This window comes from Falco biarmicus, chromosome 3 (assembly GCF_023638135.1).
Source record: "Falco biarmicus isolate bFalBia1 chromosome 3, bFalBia1.pri, whole genome shotgun sequence".
NCBI lineage: Eukaryota > Metazoa > Chordata > Aves > Falconiformes > Falconidae > Falco > Falco biarmicus.
The window spans coordinates 68,418,999-68,437,702 of NC_079290.1; the positions used below are offsets into that span (position 1 = coordinate 68,418,999).

Sequence of the window (18,704 nt, forward strand, 5' to 3'; positions counted from 1 at the left end):
ATATTCTTAATGTATACTCTAATTTTCTTTTTGGTGCTCACTGCATTTTAAGGGCGTTACGAACCAGATTAGTAGCTCAGCCTTACGTGCTAGTGCACGTAGCTTGGTACTTAGCTGTACCTCCCACAGTTCTTTCCTATTAACATTTTGGCTATGAAAAAAGCAAAAGACAGTACAGCTGTCTTTTATAAAAAGAAGGATCTTTTTATACCAGTGTTTGTCTGATTGCAAATGCAATCAGTCAAAAAAAAGCAGTCAAAAAAAGCAGTCAAGCGCCAAAAATTTTCTTAGTCAAATAGTGAGTGGATTACTTCTCAGTGAGCACAGCATGAAATACTACTTCCTACTTTCTGGGAGAAATTATTTTCCTTAATAGAAATGTATTTTTTCTTTTCCAGTTTTCAAATCAAAGCAACAAAAGCCACCTCTTTTCTCTAGGTCCTCCAAAATATTGTCGTAAAGCAGCAACACTTATCAGCAATGCTGAAGTACTTTCAGATGTTGAGATTCCTGCTACGATCCAGGACTTCCAGGGAGAAAAGGAGAAGGAAAAGGACATGGGAAAATTCCTCATTGCTTGATGTGGTAGTGATTTGGATATCCTGCTTGGATTATTATACGATACAGAAACAGACTTAAGCATCTAAACCAAAAGTTAATCTGTAACTCAAAAGTCACCCTTAATAACTGCAGGATGTATCAGTGAACTGAGATAAAATGTCCCTGTTCAGCAGGTGGAAGAGGAGATCTCTCAGTTCAAGCTTTCATCACGGGCCATAAAGGTAGCTGCAAAACAAGAGCACAAATAGGTAAGAACTTTATTTTTTAATATCATTTGTGTTACAGCAAAGCAAAACTGACAGACAGGGTCTTACTTTTTCCTCTAAGGGGTTGGCTTGAGCAAGGCCAGGGCTAGTCATTGCCATTCTCTGAAACGTCCTTAAGGCAGCTTATATTGCAACACTTTTTAAGAGCTGGTTGCTGGAAACAGCACTGGGCATTGCAGCATCACCTGCCAGCAAGTGCCAGATCTCACCCGTGCTTTCCACCAAAGGTTCTTGTTGCTGTCACACCATTCATTGCATTTGATGCCATTTCTTTAATCGTCTCCAAATGCACCCAGGCTCTGTGAGTGGGTGCTCACCCCCCGGCAGGTGTCTGGATCTCTGCAGCTCCTGGGCATTGCGACAGTGGCTGCGCATGGTCAGGGCTGTGCTCAAGAACTGCCACGTGAAAAATCATTGTCCTCCTCCTCCAAGTGTCTCACCTAGTCAGCTGGAGAGGCCGCTTCCACCAAAGGTGGGCCACTTATCAATGGAGGTTGTTCAAGAGAGTTAAACCATCCCCCTGTTATCTGAGTCACCTTCTCTGTTGGCAATTGCTTAGCGGGAATGTTCCTTTCAATGGACCCACAGTAGTTTTGGTAAATTAGCTCCTACTGCCATATGCATCTTTATCTCCTCTCATGTCAAGTGTTCTTTGTTTATTTGAAAACCAGGCGACCTCTGACTGTGTTTTCCTCTGGGTTGGTTGCAAAACGTTCAATCTTCATTGGCATCACCCCCCACACCCCCTCCAATGCTGCATCTCATTGAGAAAAACATGTGACGCATGCACCTCAGAAACAGTGAGGAGAGCAGAAAAACATTCAGGAGCTGCTTCTGAAATGTTTGTAAGTTTAGTTGATATTTTATCAGGGAGTCATCCTAGTTAAAGAATCAGCTTGGACTGCTCATTAAATCACCACCTAGGAACACTACGTTTTCTTTTAACAGTACTTAACGGGATGGGAGGAAGTGAGACACAAAATGTTCTTACTACTAAGGAACTAAGGAAGAGAAACTGCATGACTGTCATGCATTATTTCTAAAAATAGTCATACTACAATTTGCTTTAAAGCAGCAACTTCTCTTTAAAATGAGATCAAATAAACTACACTTGAAATTGAACACTGAAGTCTTTGTTTGATATTCCCCCCTCCTCCCCGCCCCCTGGCTTTATCATCCTTTCAAATAATTTTTCACCTCCTCGTAACACCGAGCTATTTTAGCCTTGCCTGAAACCTTTCCACTGCTTTATTAAACTGACTCCCTTTTCTACACAAGCTTTCCCAGTCGTGATCCAAATGCTTCTGAGCAGCATTGTCTGTATATTAGTAGTGCAATAACATGAAGTTCTGTCTGCTACTCCTCCACCTCAAGTACCACACATCATAGCTGCTACCTAATTTCTTGTTTGAATTACTGGAAATTGGTGCAATCTGCAGATCTGCAGGACTGTGTAAGTCTCTCCTTGTGTTCATTTTCCCAACTTTGCCACTGTTCATGCTTACTTTTGTTTGCGAATGCAACTATTTTTGCGATATTCTATAAACTTTTCCTGAAGTCTGTCTCTGTTTTGAAAACATCACACAATTATCTCAAGTATTTCTAGGATGTTTTGCTTGTTTGAATGCAGATTTTGCTTTTTTTCCTTCACAGCATTTTAGTTTCCTCGTTTCATTTTCTTGAACCATTAAAAGCTAATGAAACATGACTTGAAGATGTACGTTTCTTGTCTGCATCTTTCCAGGTCATTTGTGCGTAATGCAGATAAAAAGAGGAAGATACCATCACGGCAGCACACCTCCCCTGTATAGGCAGCCCTTTTGTGATTCTGACCTTCATGTAATACTAAAAGATATGTGTTCCTTCAAGTCACCATAAGGTGCTAGCTAAATATATACTCATTCTTTTTAGAGTGAAAATGCATAGAAATCAGTGACATTGAAAGTTCTGTTCAGAAAGAGGGAAAATCATATATGATGGAGGCACTGATAGTGACCCATTGCATGAGCGTGGTTACTCTAGCAGCCATGTTTGTGACTGTGTTACGACCCTCCTTGCTCAAGCGTGGCATAGCCCAAAGGTATTTTTTTTTAAGTACTGAACACAGAGAAGCCTGTCTGGTTTTCTATGGTAAGGTTAAATGAGGGCACATTCAGCAGCCTCTGTTGCAAGTATTTTCCAAATTAAGGTTTGGAAATGGTAAGGTAGAAAGAATGAGTGAAGCATGTGTGAAACTGAGGCACCTAGCAGGCTTCATGGTAAATGAACGTACAGTCCTAAAGTCTCTCTAAATGAACATCTGATTAAGATCCTCATATGCTGGGATTTCTCAACCTGTCTGTTGGCAATGCCCATGGCAAGACTAGAATTTATCCCACTTTTAAATGAATGACCATGCTGTACAATGCCTGCTCCTATCACTTTCTTCTGGAGGTGTAGTGCCTTGCGCTTTTTTGGAGCCCCTCACAAATGTACCCACTGGGCCTCCTGTCCTCTCCTCAGCCTGTGTGGGAACCAGCTCCCCTCTGTGATACTCAGCGTGGAGGGGGAAGACACTATGCCTGTAGGCCAGTGTGAAGGTAAACCTGGCTCTCCTGAGACCCACTGCTGGCTGAAGTGACACCGAGCAACATCATGCCAGCAGAGCCATTGCCTGGTCCCCCAAAAGCACACAGCCACAAAAAAAAAAAGAGAAGAAAACAACATAAATGGCCACCATGTTTGGCTTTTACCTAATACTGATCATCTCCTTGTACCTTGGGCCCCTTTCGGACATGACCTGCAGTGTCTCAGCACAGGTGCCCTCCTGTGTCTGCACAAGCACTGCCCCAGCAAGTGCAAGTGTCTCATCTGTGTCAGGAAACTCTGTTCACTGGGGACAGGTACCACCACTCCAGCCCAGGACTCCCAGTCTTGCCTGCCCAGTGCAGCCTGGGAGGCCCTCCTGACCATGTCTGTGGTTGCACTCCTACGTGCTATGTAAAATGGACTTTGGTTGCCAAATATTCACAGCCACTTGCAGAGTCCAAGGCTGGAAGGAATAGCCAGACTGGGGATTTTAAGTTTGGGGTGTGCGTTGCAAAAGTCCTGTTCTGAAGCCTCACCTGCTGACGCTCTGTCCAAAGACGACTATAACCCAAGCTACCAAACCCCGAACCCTCATACTCTACCACAGCTTTGTTGCTAAATCCCAGAAGCTGCTTTGTCTCTTCTGAAACCTCCTGAATTTTTTTCATGCTCTCTTCAAAAATTCCTATAATAATCCTTTTTGGTTTAGGCCAAATTGCTACTGCTGTGACTGGTGATGTGAATATTTGAAGGTGATGATTGATTAGATCCACCTCTTGGAGGCAGAGTTTACCTTTTCATGGAGAAAATAATGTGAGGAGAAAATGGTACTTTGATCATCACTTAAGGCTTTTTCCCAGCAAGTATTAGCATTTTAATAATATTCCTACATTTATATAATATGCTTATATTTAATCTCTCCATCCTCCAATTCTCACCCAAATTTGGATTTTCTTGTCTCAGTTAACAAGTCATCTCCATAGCAGTGCTCTGCAGCTTCACTGTCCTGCAAAATTGACATTTGGTCGCTTCCAGTGTCAACAGATGTCAGGAACTGGACACTGGGGATCACATGAGTGTCACAGGCTTTCTCAAAGCTTTACTTCAGAGAGTGACCTGTGTCACAGGCAATGTAGATGCGACCCTGTTTCTAAGGGAAGGTTGGAAAATGGGGCCCATTCTTCATACAGCCAGGATCTTCAGCTGAAATGAACAATGTTTCCCTCCTCTTATTCATCATGCTTGGGTTTTCAATCTTTCTCCTCTGTCAGAGAAACGTAATTGAAATTATTAATATTACCATAGCCTATCACCTTAGCTATGCATTAAAGTTAAGGAATTATGGATGGACCTGCAAATGCACATTTTGTTATCAGTATAAAATATTTTCAGAATTGAAGTGTTGGGGTTTGACCTTGGAGTCCACCCTGTCACACAGCCTGATACAGCAGGTATGCTGAATGTAGCCCAGCCAAGTATTTAGACATCCAAGTATTACTCTGCTAACACCAATTCAAAAGACTGCAGCAAGAACTTCAAGGAAACAGGAAGGGAAAACTGAAGGAAGGAAGATACACACTTTTAAAAATCTTATGGTTTTAAAATCTTCTCTTATCTTGTAAAAAAAAAGATGTCAGAGAGGTTTGCAGGTACTAAATGACTTCTGCATTTATGAGGTGTTTCAGTATTGACACTGTTCTTATTCAGCCACAAAAGCTACCTGTTGTCCAATACTCTCCGATGTCAGAATTGTTCTCCCTTGTTCACGTAAAATACGCAAAGTGTGTCAGTGAATCCATTTTTGTCCTTCCTTCTGGGAACGAAGAAAAAGAACAAGTCCCCTGGGCTGTTGGTGTGTGTTAGTGTTTGCAAGTCTTCCCCTGGGGTTCAGGAAAGAACAGGGAACCCCCCTAGTTCCCAGAACATACAATTTGAGGTTTGTACATTGCAAATTGATGCAATGAATGTTTCTTCAGAAAATGCTTCCCCAATTAAACGCTTGCTTACATATTTCTGCTTTATATGTAAATTAAACACTTCGATTTACATATAAAGCAGAAATTGTAAAGCTGCTCACTCTTTGGTCATTTTTCCCACTTTTTGTCTTTCAGAAGCTGGACTGTAATTGATTAAAGGTTTTATGTGATAAAATAATTCAGGTATACTTTCTCCTGGCTTGAAGAACTTAAATGAGACTTAAACCGGCTCAGCACTTTGCAATTGTCTGTGTTTTCTAGCACTGAGAAGTAAGTTCATGTTGCAGGATGTCTCTAACTTGTTGAATGTTATCCTTAACTTTCAGATAGATGCTATCTCAGCCCTGTGATACTCTTTCCTAAGCCAGTAATGTCCTCCTCAACCTCCTCAGCACTGGAGACTGAGATCTTCCAGTACATTGATGTACATCAAAGTGATTTCATCAAGGTAGGAACTGTACTGCAGTGAAATGACGAGTTCAGAACTGATGCCCCGTAGGCCTGTGCTCTACGTGCCAGAGTGTTTGCCACTATGGTGACAAGCAGGGTTCCAGGCCTGGCATCAGATGTGCCACCTGCTTGACAAAGCAAGGCTGCAAGGGGACAGTCTGTACTCGGGACCTGTTAGGTAGAAGAGGGATTAGCATGGACTGTCACAAGCTAAGTGGCTGGAATCCTTTGTGTGCAGAGTGGTTCCACTGAGCCAAAACGTACCTGCATGGGAGAAGCAAGCCAGATAGGATGCTCTCTCACTTGCTTTACATCACAATGGATTTTTGCTGGTTTGCTCTTGATGAGGAGAGGAGTCTTGGTCCCATGCTGGTTTGTGCTTTTGTTTTTGTCAGTTCCATGTGAAAAGGCAGAAACATAATTAGTCCAGTCAGTATCAGTTATGCTTTAAATCTATGAGCACTTCTGAATCCTCCTGAGGATCACCAAGGTAATTCATACATAATGCAATTTCTGTAGTGCAGACTGGTCAGCATCTAGCCTACCTCCACTTCCATCAGATTTTAGATCCATGGGTGACAGCACGAATGCCTAAGTGTGGGCACCCTCCCTGTTCAGAAAATCAATACTCTCAACCCTGGGGACTCATCTAAGCAATTGCTCTCAATTCCAAAGCCTCAAGTATCTGTGACATTGCTGTGGTGGGGTAGAAATGAAATCAGCTTCCATTGTGACACTTCTCCTGTTCAAGGGCCAAACACCACAGCAACCCGGGTGATTTAGTTGCGCTTCTTTCCTTCCTGCACAGGATCTTAAGGAATGGGTGGCTGTGAAAAGCGACTCTGTTCAACCAGTTCTGAGGAAAGAAGTAATACGAATGATGGCGTTGGCAGCAGACAGACTCGCTGCGCTGGGAGCCACTGTTAATTTAGTAAGCCTGGGATCACATCAGGTGCTTGTCTGATTCTTGCATGTAAAACATCATATTTGCATATGTGGTCTACCTATTACATTCAGTACTATGCATGTGCATATATTTTTGCTAGCTAGATAACAATTTATCAGTAGTCCCATAGCTATGTGATACCTGCTGAAATCAGTCCTTCCTCAGACTGTCTGAGAACAGACTTTGGAGACCACACAGACAATCCAAATGCAAATAGACGTTCTCTGCATAGCAGGGACAGTTTGGTGCTTTTAACTGGAGGGAAGCAGTATGCAAAAGTGAAAGGCCTGAGTTTTTTACCAGGGCTTGTTTTTACATTCTTTTGAGTAATGAAGCATGATAGTTAATGCATCATTCATCACCAAAACCTCGATATGAGGGAGGTAGCTTTTACAATGTTGCCAGACAGAAAGGACTAGCTATCTTGAGCGTCCAATTTGGTTTTGGGACCTTCTGACAAAAAGTTCCAAGCCATTTTCTTAATGATAGTTGGAAAGCAACATGGAAGAGTTAATATCTGAGAAAATTTTGTTTCTAATTTACTTACCTTACTGTAGCCGGGGGCTCTTTCCTGCCCTGGGATGTTAGATTTCTATTCTAACAGGAATTCAAAGGTTCATTAATAATGATTCCCTTTTCCTTCTGAGGCTTCTGGGAAGGATTGTGAGAGCCTTAGCACAAGAACCCTGCAGCACAGCAACACTTTAGTATTTCAGGTTATGTCACTTAATAGTTGTAATGAATGCATTTAAAAATAAAGACACAGCATGCACTTGGCATGCAGTTATGATTGCCAAAATATATAGCAACAGTCTCTGTCGATGACAGTGGGGAATGGATTACCTGTGGTTGGAGCAGAGACCAGAGATACTTTGCTCTGCCTAGGGCTAAAGTATTGTTTCACAACATGGGTTTTCCTTTGATCACCTGGCAAGAAGCAGCTGCACTTTTGGGTTGCAACAGGGCAATGCAGACCGCTATTACTAGTGCATGCAATGGAGAATACACATTCCTTTACTACCAATTTTTCTTTCCCGTGAGACATCCAGCCTCTCTTAGCCACTGTTCTGCACAGTGGTACATTACAGGATTTGTTCAGAGCTTTAACCTGTTTTCAAAACAGTCCGAAATAGCTGCTGCTGCTTCTCCTGCCAGCTAAAATTATTTTATTTCTGTGTTTGAGGTTACGGACCTCCTGCCATCTGTCTGTGGAGAAATTAAACCCCAAATTAGTTTGTGTGGCTTTTGACTATTTCAGTGTCACAACATATGCTTTTATCACTACAGCATACAGTCAGCTTCATCCTTTCCAGTGCTGGGAAGAAAGAGTTTAGTAATGAGGGTGTTTATGACAGTAAAATGTTGGAAGAGCTCTGTAAAGTTCCCGAAGAACCTAAACAAGTGGGGAGAAAAATCTTAATTTCTCTGGGTATGTTAGAGCTGGATTCAAAGTCAGATTTTGCACCTGATCAAATCAGAGCCAGCTAAGTATGTAGAACTACTTTCAATACTGAGAATTCCCATTTTTTTTTATAACATTTATAAGTTTTCAAAGGTTTGTTTTTATTTAGTTGCCTTTTTTTTTTTTTACATTTGTCCACAGTTGCCTGATGGCCAGGACCTCCCACTGCCTCCTGTGATTCTTGGGGAACTGGGGAAGGATCCACAAAACCCCACTGTATGTTTCTATGGTCACACGGATGTGCAGCCTGCCAAAAAGGAAGATGGCTGGAAAACTGACCCTTACACATTGACTGAAATTGATGGTATGTACCTGGTCGTGAGTTCTGTACCATTATTTGAATAGATGACTGAGATTCTGAGTGGAAGCAGGCTCCCTGTATATACAACTAAATCATGAGGACTCCTCCCATGGAAATCTATGGCACAAATCCAGCACTTTGACAGTGCTGTGACTAGTGACACCCATCAGTGATTGCCTAATATTCGGTGTGGAAGAGCCACGTGAAATTAATGCTGCTTTATTCAACAGATAATCCTTTCCTGCTTTAAAATTCTTCTTGGGTTGTTGCATGAACCATTATCCACCCTAGCACTTCCTGTTCTCGCTTTATGATCCTTTAGTACCTCCACTTACCTCCACCTGCCGTGCTGCAGCTAAGGAGCATTTTTGGTGGAAGAACTTGAGGCGGCTTCTTAATGTAACCATCCTTCCACTACAGCCAGCTGAGCATGAAAAGCTCCATTCACTGAAGGAACAAAAACGATGGGTGGAGGGTCAGCAGATGAGTAAGACCCCAAGAACCCAGAAATACTGATTCCTAGACCTGCGCTATAACCATTAAGTTGTCCTTTTCCATCGGCTGGGACTGGTTCCAAACACTCTTACTGGGGTAACTCTTCCACCTCCCATGGGGACTGCCACCAAAATTTAGCATTGTACATGAGAATGAAATCTGCCCCTGTATATAACTGTACAGTTGAACGCTTGGAAAAAAAAAAAAAAAGTTACGTACCTAGACTTGTAGCTTCATGCTTCTACTGTGGTATTTATCTGTGGGGTTTTTGCTGCTTGTTACCTGGGCTGGCTGATGTGTGCAGCAGCTGCATACTGTGCAAACTCTTCAGGCATCTCTGGTGTGAACAAACAGCTCATAAGAACAAAACTGAAGCTCAGAAATCAGCCTGTAGTAGATGTATGCTACAATATGATGCATATAAAAGGAAAGACAGAAAAAAAAGTGTACCAGTACATTGGGAAACACCCATCACCTTATTGAAAAAGAGGTCAATGAAATCCTGGCTCTTGACACTTTCGTTGACACACTACTACAGCTTCTGCGGCAAGTGATGACAGAAGTTTCAAAGATGACTTAAAAACTTTCCTCTTTTCTTTTTAAGGAAATCTCTATGGACGTGGAGCAACAGATAATAAAGGACCTGTCCTAGCCTGGATAAATGCAGTGGAAACGTTTAGAGCCTTGAAATTAGTATGTATCAATGAGGACTTTATTATTATTATTATTATTATTATTAGTAGTAGTAGTAGTAGTAGTAGTAGTAATAGGATTACCATTACTATTTTTACTATTCTTATTATTATTGTATTTCTGGAGGGATGCATTTACATTCCTGTGAGTTAAATGATCGTCTCAGTCCCAATAGACTACATACATTTTGAAATATTAGCTTATTTCTAATGCTTTATCCTGGGCACTGGTCCCACTCCAATAAGAATCTGTCCTTGAGCATTTCTATTTTGAACAGTCTGTATGCAGTATAAATATGGTATAGCAGCCATTGCCCTGCAGAGGAAGACACACTGGGGGAAGCATTCAATATATATTAGAAGTATATATAATTATATATATTAAACAGCTTTGAACCTCTATTCTCTTGAGAGCTTTTAAAATGATGAAGTAACATACATCACAGATTAGCCATGAAGACTCATCTCTGCTGTTACATTCTGCTGATCTTTGGTTTTGTATTCCTACAAGTTACCTTCAATTTATGTATGTTATGTATGAGAATAAGTATCTTAAAATGGTCATATGTAGTGGGCTGTCCCTTAAACAACATATTAGATGTATCAAACCAAATGCTTTGAATGGGTGCATTAACCAAGTACAAATATCCTCACTCAACATATCTCCGTGTCAAACCTTGCCTAAGTTACTGTAATGACCAACACAGTTATCTTCAAATCAGTCTGCATATTTGCTAGTTTTGGACTAGTTGTATAAGTGAACATATAGTCTAAGTTTATAACTTGGTTAGCAAGCAGCCTTTAAAGTGAATTTGCAAAACATTTTTGTTAGATTGATAAGAAACAGTTTTGTGCCTCTTTTATTACATTATGGCACAAACTGAGCATTAAATCTTGACTTCTAAAGTCCTTTTGCAGCCTTCAGGAAAACTGATGTTTTCCTTCAATCAATAGTACTAACTGACCTCAGTGTCTCTTAAGTGCTAGAAACACACACGTTATTTGCCAACAGATTAGCTGTTGTAACTGGATATGGTCATGCTGCTGTCTTTCTGCATCTTTCCAGTTTTTCAAATCACTAATAGCTATTTTGGCACTTTGACAAGCAAGCAAATAGAAATCTTTGTCATTTGAAGCCTTTCCCTAGAAAACAGCACATACCACCAAACAATATTCATGAGCAGTTTGTTTCTAAATTTTTTGCGGTCACCTGATGAACAACTGGTGAACTCATCCATAATGCAGGTTCACTTAATTCTACACATTTGTTCTTGCATTTAATCTGAGCATTGAATCAAAAGAGAAAACATCTTAAAAACCTGTAATGAGAAAATGAATTGGAATGGAAAACCAAGCTCAAAGTTATTTCTCCTATGGGATATGTCAGCATTTCTAACTTGCACTATTATTCCACAATAAAAGTTCTCTTAATTACCCTTGGAAATACATCCTTACGAACTAGCAGGCAAATGAATTCATGAGTGCTAAAAGGACAGTTACAGTAGAATCACCAGCAGCACTTTTACCACCATGTGAGTAACTCTGGTGATAGATAACACGTTGGGAAAAGCCACAGCAGTAGACCTCTGCTGGCAGCTCCCGCATGGGCACTAACAGTGGATATATGAGAGGCAGGAAATTTTCTGTGAAGATGCAACTGTTATTACACAGTTAGAATTTCTAAAGCAATTAGAATATTTAGTAGCACTGAGAGAAAGCCCATTCAATGAGACAGTCCAGCAAGTTTTCTGAAAACACAAAAGACAGAAAAAAGATATCACTTATTCTCTTTCAAAAATTATAAGTAGATAAAAACATGAGGAAAACCAAGTTTTTCTTGGAAACTCTATGTGCCTGTTTATCATTTCCCTTTCTACTGAAGCAAGACATATATGCTACATCCTTCTTTTCTTAACATAATGTGTACTGCAAGCCAGCCTGCTTCTGATTTTAAAGATTCTGTTTTATTTTTGAAAATGCTTGTTCCTTACTCAGACTTCTCTAATGTTCATTTAGGCCATGCCAGTGAATTTCAAGTTTGTAATTGAAGGCATGGAAGAAGCAGGGTCCTTGGGGCTAGAAAAGTTACTTGAAGAAGAAAACCAGCGCTTTTTCTCTGATGTTGATTATATTGTGATTTCTGACAACCTCTGGCTCAGCAACAAGAAGCCTGCCCTTACGTATGGGAGTCGGGGAAATGCCTGCTTCTTTGTGGAGGTAAAAGACACAAGGTTCATTTGAACTGGGCCCCTGACCAGAGAGCAATGATGTACCTGTAACCAAATCTACATCTATATGCAGAGAAAGACTGAGAGCAAGCTCAATATTTACAAATACAGAGCCTTCTTCCTTATCCTTTTTGGCTTGTAGAGATTTTGTTCCTCATTTCAGTTCAATTAGCCTTACTTACCTTCATTAACTTCTCTTCAGTCATCTTTTCTCCACTTACCCCTCTCCTCTTGATTCCTTTCCTATCCCATTACTCTTCTGCCACTCTCCCAGTCTTTTCTTACTGCACCCTCCGCACATCAGCTCCGTTCCCTTGGAGCATCATCCCTGTACCCCGCAACTCGCTCACTCCAAACCCATTTCTTCTGCTGCTCTGCCATTTTGCAGCAGATACTGCTTTTAGTACAATGTATCTGCCTAAAGGGACAAAATTTAGTTGGATCCCTGGGTTTAAAAGCCACAGAAAGTATTTGTAACCATTGGCAGAAGCAAGTAACAGTGCACTGTAGTATATTTAGCAGGCAACATGAGCTACTGTGAAATGAAGAGCAGAAATTTCTCATCTGGAAACTTCCTGATGAAGCATAAAAGGAATTCAGAGAAGATTAAAGAACTCAAACTAAACAAAAAAAAAAATCTGCATTAACCTTTATGTCTGAAAAAGAATGAAGTTTGTTTTTAAACAAAAGAGCCTCGTCAGCCTTGATTCAATTCTTCTAAGTCTTGGTTAAGAAAAATGATGCTATTAAAACATCAAAAATTATCTCTGCCTGCTACCGGACAGTTGGCTGTAACGAGGTTTTGAGAAGAATAAACAAGTCTGTTGCAGGAAAATAGTTCATGATAAACCTGAGTATGAAAATGTGTCTGGAAAAAGAACCCATTTCATAAACCAAATGCCTCTATTCTAAAGCCATATGATTCAAGACACCTCTAAATTCTTATTTATTGCAACCTGGAATTAAGGTTGGACAAGTATTTCCTCAATGCAAATCAAGTAAGGTTCTTTCTTGGTTTTGTTATGAAGGTTTTGCATTAAATAAAAAAGATAGAGAACTTGAAGAATTTATTCTGCCTTGTTAGAAACAGTAATATGCAAGTGTTTCACTTACAATGTATTTAATCTTACTGAAGCAAAAGAGGGAACGGAGGTGGAGAGGGGCCCTTGCCCTGAAATGCCTCTAAGTGCTATAGACAGCTGAATTTCTCTCTAGTGGTTAACAACAGAGCCCTGTCTTCTTTTTACCAAAGCAGATTGTTCCTGACACAAAGTTTTCCATTTTGTGAGTAGAAACAAATAATAATTTTCTGTTCATTTGTGGCCTCATTTAAAAAACTGAAGCCACCAGTTGCTGTGGAAGAGAAATACTGGCAGAAGAATAAAGGGAGTGTTTATGTGTAACCAGTGGTTTTGGTACAGGTTGAATGTGGTGGGAAGGACCTTCACTCTGGAACTTTTGGAGGCATCATTCATGAGCCGCTGACGGACCTGATAGCTCTGCTGGGTAATAACACACATCATTGCTCAGGAGTAACTGGGGAGCAAGGGCTAGCAATCAGCCTAACAAAGATCAGTGCCATGTTTAATTGACCAGACTAAGGCAAGTCTAATTAAAGCAAGATTCCCATGTTTCCAAATCTCAGCACAGCTATGGTGGTAGCAGCTGAGGAGAGGGCATGTCCCCAGTAAGGTCAGGGCCTCAGACATGTGCCTGTTAAGCTGATGTCAGTGATGTGTCAATCAAGAACATGTGAGGATTGCTGGCAACTTGAATACATACACGCGTAGTGAAATCTGACTTTTTAACGCAGAGTTGTATCTCAGTAGGATGATGTTTTGATGTCAGTAGCTGGGCTGACACACCACACATTACACACAAACAGCAGCTCAATGGTTTTCTTAATAAATATGAAAATACATCAGGTTAGGTGCCACAACTTGATTGATGCAAACAGTCGTTAGTAGTTAGTTGTTAGGCTTACTTGTTCAGTAGAGTGAGGTAGAAGGGAAAAGGTGGTGTGATTGCCAGGTGAAAGAAATAGGTCCCACTTGTACTGATGCATCTGTCTTATTTTGTAGACAGCCTTGTGGATCCCACAGGTCATATTCAGATCCCTGGAATCTACGACAGTGTTGCTGCCCTGACAGAGGAGGAGAGGAAGTTATATGAATCGATTGCATTTGATCTAGAGGAACATAAAAATAATAGTGGTGTGAAAAAATTCCTCTATGGCACCAAGGTAACATAAAATGTGTATAAATGGTCAGCAGAAAGAATTTAAATCACCCATTTGCAGCATTTATGTATAAAGCCAAACTGAAAGATATTTTCAGTTAATGGCAAACTCAAAATAAAAAAAATGAGCACAGAGCATTAAAAGGTAAATAAAATTAATTTGCTGAAAATGTAAGCTACTTTATCTGGGGAAAGTAACCCACAATACGAATAATCAATGAAAAAAGAATAATGCAAAACTAACAGTATTGCTCCCCCGTCCTTGCACTACCCCTTCTCTCCCCCCATGCCTAACCAGCCAAATCAAATAAGCATTACAACCCCTGCATACAGGTTACATAGCAGGAAAGAAGTTGTATTCAGTGCTGGAAAATGGAAGGCAGCTTTAGGCAGATGTGTTTCAGGTGTTTTTTATTTCTTTCATTCAGGTTTTGATGTTTGTTGAGTATGCCAAAAAAAGCAGCCAAAACTATTAAGCCTCTCTTTGCCATCATTTAAAAAATATATCCTCAATAAAAAAAAGCAGGTAAGGGCTGGCTCCAAACGATCTCTCTGCACAAGAGTGGCAGCTGGGAGAAAGGAAAGGAGTAATTTCTTTTTTCTATCACTAACGTAATTATACTGGTATAGGCTCTAACATGGATGCTTTTATTTCCATGAAAAAGCTTCCAAATTAGCCTAAGCTTGACTGTAATAATCAGTAATAACAGAAGCATAATGTAACTACACTATATAAGTTTTGATGCTTTACCTTTATGAAGATGAAATTGTGCACATTTTATGTGTACATAAAGCTCTAGTCTCGTAAAACTGGAGTAGAAGGAGCAGCGTCCTGGGGTTCTGCATGAAGACCAGTTTATATTTTTCTCCTTTCTCCCTCAGAATAAACGTTTTATTTTTTTATTTCTTCTCTCTCTTTTTTTTTTTTGCCCTTCTTTTCCAGAAAAACAGATCAACTTGGTTACTGAATATAATCTTATCTATTCTATTATTTTATGCTCAGTAGTATAATTTCTTCCCTTGTATCACCTGGGAGGGCTCTGGCTGAACTGGTCACAAGTTTCTCCTGTGAGAAGTTCCAACTGATGGTCAGATCAGAAATTGTTCTGATTTTACTTTGCAATAGAAAAATATACTTCCAAGGCACTTTTAAACAATGCTTCACTTTTCCTGTTGTGCGTGAAAAGCTGTTCTCATCCAAATGCTTCTAAAGGTAAACAAATGTTGACTGAAAGAAGTAGTACTTTTTAAAATGCAGAGATATACACATGAGTTTAATTTTCAAATCAAACATCTTAAAAATACAGAGGTCTCCAAATTCAAATTTTAGGATGGAAAAAGCTTGTTTCTTCACATCAATTTATGTCAATTGTGAATGGCTCCAGTGTCATCCCTTATATTTTCAGTGTTTGGGTGTTTGTTTTTTTAAGGAAGAAATACTTCTACACCTGTGGCGTTACCCTTCTCTCTCTATTCATGGGATTGAAGGAGCTTTTCATGAACCAGGAATTAAAACAGTCATTCCAGCAAAAGTCGTTGGCAAATTCTCAGTCCGTCAGGTCCCTCACATGGACCTTTCGGTTGTGAAAAAACAGGTAAGAGGTAAACCTTTTCTTTGGCCTCTACTGTGTAAGCTAAATCCCTCTTAGCACCTCACAAATTTACACCTGAAGTAGTAAACTGCATGTTTCTAGCATTTATTTGTTCCTGAGAGCAGAAGTGGGAATGTGGGTGTAAGCTTGAGCTGCAAGATGAATGCTTCTGACTGCAAAGTGCTTCCCCCACAGGTGGTGGAGCACTTGGAGAGTGTCTTTTCCAAAAGGAACAGTCCAAACAAACTGACAGTGTCCATGCCTTTGGGTGCAAAGCCCTGGTTCGCTGATGTTAATGATCCACTATATAAAGCAGCAACGAGGGCAATTAAAACAGGTAAGTTCGTTCTTTTTTTCAGTTCTCAATGTGTCTGCAAGTGTGCAGGGGAATTATGCTCATCCACAGAGCAAAACGGATTTCCTAGTTCAGCGCTACAGCCACTTACTACTGTGAATCTCATGGTTTTTGATAGAACAACTCAGCCACTTCTTCTTCCATACCTTGTTGAATTGGGGTGTACTTCATAAGAGGAGCCTGAAGACCTGATTTAGTTTCTTTGTGTACTGCTGTGAAGCCAGAGGTTTGTAGAGTGCAGCTGATTCATGAAATCAATTGGCTATGCATTCAAAACATTTTCTACTCAGAAGCTCTTAATATAGGCTACCTGCTCAAATACATGGTAGCAGAAGAATGCGTGTTTATTTCACATAATAATAAATTAATTCTTCCTATGTATTTCAGTTTTTGGAGAAGATCCAGATTATATTCGGGATGGCTCAACAGTTCCCATTGCCAGAATGTTTCAGAGTATAACACAGAAAAGTGTGATAATGTTTCCGATTGGAGCAGCTGATGATGGGGAGCACTCTCAGAACGAGAAAATAAGCAGGTTTCTTTTATTTGTCCATTTGCTCTATAAAAGAAGCGGGGAGAAGTCCCTTGGTACCCACAAATAACTATGGCCAGATGGGAAGCTTTGCTCTGCACTGGACAGTCCTAAACAACTGTGTCCGGAAAACCTGGGGCCCAGCAGAGAGCAAAATTCCCAATCTACCACATACTGCTGTACGCTTTTCATGGAGTGTCAATTCAGTCTTTAAATATGTCACACTGGTAATTTTCATTTTACTGCCAATGAAATTTGCCTCTGGTCTGAAAGACAAAGATGTAGATGGGCACCCTTCTGTCACAGCATCCGTTTTGAAGTATGCCAGTCAGGGGTATGCAGGCTAATGGTTAAGTAAAAATTTTGATGGTTTTCAGTATAAATGGATATAAAGGTACATTTATATTACCGGGACCAAAAGTAGTGCAATTATATCAAAATCAGCTTAAACTTGCCACTTGTGTTCATATTTTGAGGTGCCATGGCAAGACAGCGTTCAATGTGTTGCCCAAACATCTTGTGCAGGTTCTGAGCCAGCTCATGCTGAGCTCAAGGAACTGAAGAATCCTACAATAATTGTCAAGTTATTTTTGTTTCCCCTCAGCATAGCCTCAGACCTTATGGATACAGACAACAGTAACTGGGCGATGTAACACTGGGAAAAGTTTTCCCACTGAACCTTCAGAGGAATGCCAATTGAAAGATGTCCAGAATTTCTGTGCACTGGGTCCTTTTTTGGGGGTGACCAATCTTTCAAATTCCTCTGAAGAGTCTGAAAACTTTACTGGACCATGCTGCTAATTTGAAGAGCAGAACAGCCTGACAGGGTTTCTTTTCTTCTTCACAGACACAACTACATTGAAGGAACCAAAGTGTTTGCAGCCTTTTTCCTGGAGATATCAAAGCTACATCGGCACTTACATGAAACGTCCAACGTGGAGACTAACAACTGGTAGACCATCACAAGAAAATCAACAAAGCACTTTTTTATTCTTGAGCCTTCTAACTTCCTGATCTGGAAAAACATATAAATAACATATCTAGTGGGTCTGAATTGGTGAGAAAAATAAATAACATGCTTTTACTTGGCATGCTACTAAATAGCATGCATTTGTGATACAGTTAATCAAGTGATCTTATTCCTAATGCTACAAAATAGGGTTTGGGGTAATTCATTCTTGCTGAGTGGAGTATGTTCCATTTTCCTTTTTAAAATTAAAGGCAAAGGGAATTTTTACATTTATTTTATTAAAATTACTTTACTTCTGTTTTGTAGTATCACCATGTCCATGCTGCCTAGCTCATATTCAGTTTCTGAATATGAGCAATACACAATACTGTCATTTCCTCCTAACAATATACAAAATCTCATTATGTAACTGTTTGAAGAAAGATCCACTACCAAGTTAATCTCTTTCCACTCCTTTACAGAAGCTGTAAATAGGAAATGCAATACAATTAGCTTGGTGAATTTGATGGGAAGACTTGCCTATGAACATCTATTTATGGGAATAATCACTGAGATAATAGAACTGCAACAGTAAATAAACATTTCCAGGTCTGGATTCTGCCTTTCCCCCTCATTTAATCCAATTTTCCTCTTATTGCACTGTGAGTGCACTTTCAAAAATCACTATATAAAGTTTTTTTCATGTACCTTTCTTTTTGTACAATAGAAAAAGGCCTTTGTAAACATCTGTTCTGGCCAAAATTTGTCATCAGAAGGGTGTTTTACCACCCAATTATCATCTGGTTGTTTTTAATTCCTTTTAAAGCATCAGTTTACATTGATAATTAAGTCAAAGGCAAATGATAATTTTGAAATGAAAACAATAGTTGAGACCTCTGTTTGCTGTTTAGGCAAGACACCCAGCACAAATCACACAATATATATACCTTATTTAATTTCATTTTTTTTTACTATAACATGTAGATAATTCCCACACAACCAAAAGAACTGAACCAGATTTAAATAAAAACTTAGTAGTGTATCCTAAACCAAATGACATTAAATTACAAAAAGTAATTGTTATCTTTCCTTT

The 18,704-nt window shown here is 39.9% G+C and overlaps 1 protein-coding gene across 1 annotated transcript; it reads left to right on the plus strand.

Moving 5' to 3' along the window:
* Positions 1 to 527: 527 nt before the first annotated feature.
* CNDP1 (carnosine dipeptidase 1) lies at positions 528 to 18,145 on the plus strand. Its single transcript, XM_056331969.1, has 12 exons — positions 528 to 809; positions 5,698 to 5,819; positions 6,630 to 6,773; positions 8,371 to 8,533; positions 9,630 to 9,718; positions 11,734 to 11,934; positions 13,367 to 13,451; positions 14,027 to 14,187; positions 15,614 to 15,778; positions 15,971 to 16,112; positions 16,518 to 16,665; positions 17,510 to 18,145. Exons 2-12 carry the CDS (start codon positions 5,742 to 5,744, stop codon positions 17,616 to 17,618), a joined length of 1,485 nt encoding a protein of 494 aa, XP_056187944.1. The 5' UTR covers positions 528 to 809; positions 5,698 to 5,741; the 3' UTR covers positions 17,619 to 18,145.
* The last annotated feature ends 559 nt before the right edge of the window (positions 18,146 to 18,704 follow it).

Coding starts and splice junctions, on each gene's coding strand:
- CNDP1 (XM_056331969.1), top strand. CDS start 5,742: ATGTCCTCCTCAACCTCCTCAGCACTGGAGACTGAGATCTTCCAGTAC. Junction 11,935..13,366: donor ATGCCTGCTTCTTTGTGGAG/GTAAAAGACACA, acceptor GTTTTGGTACAG/GTTGAATGTGGTGGGAAGGA. Junction 16,666..17,509: donor CAGAACGAGAAAATAAGCAG/GTTTCTTTTATT, acceptor TCTTCTTCACAG/ACACAACTACATTGAAGGAA.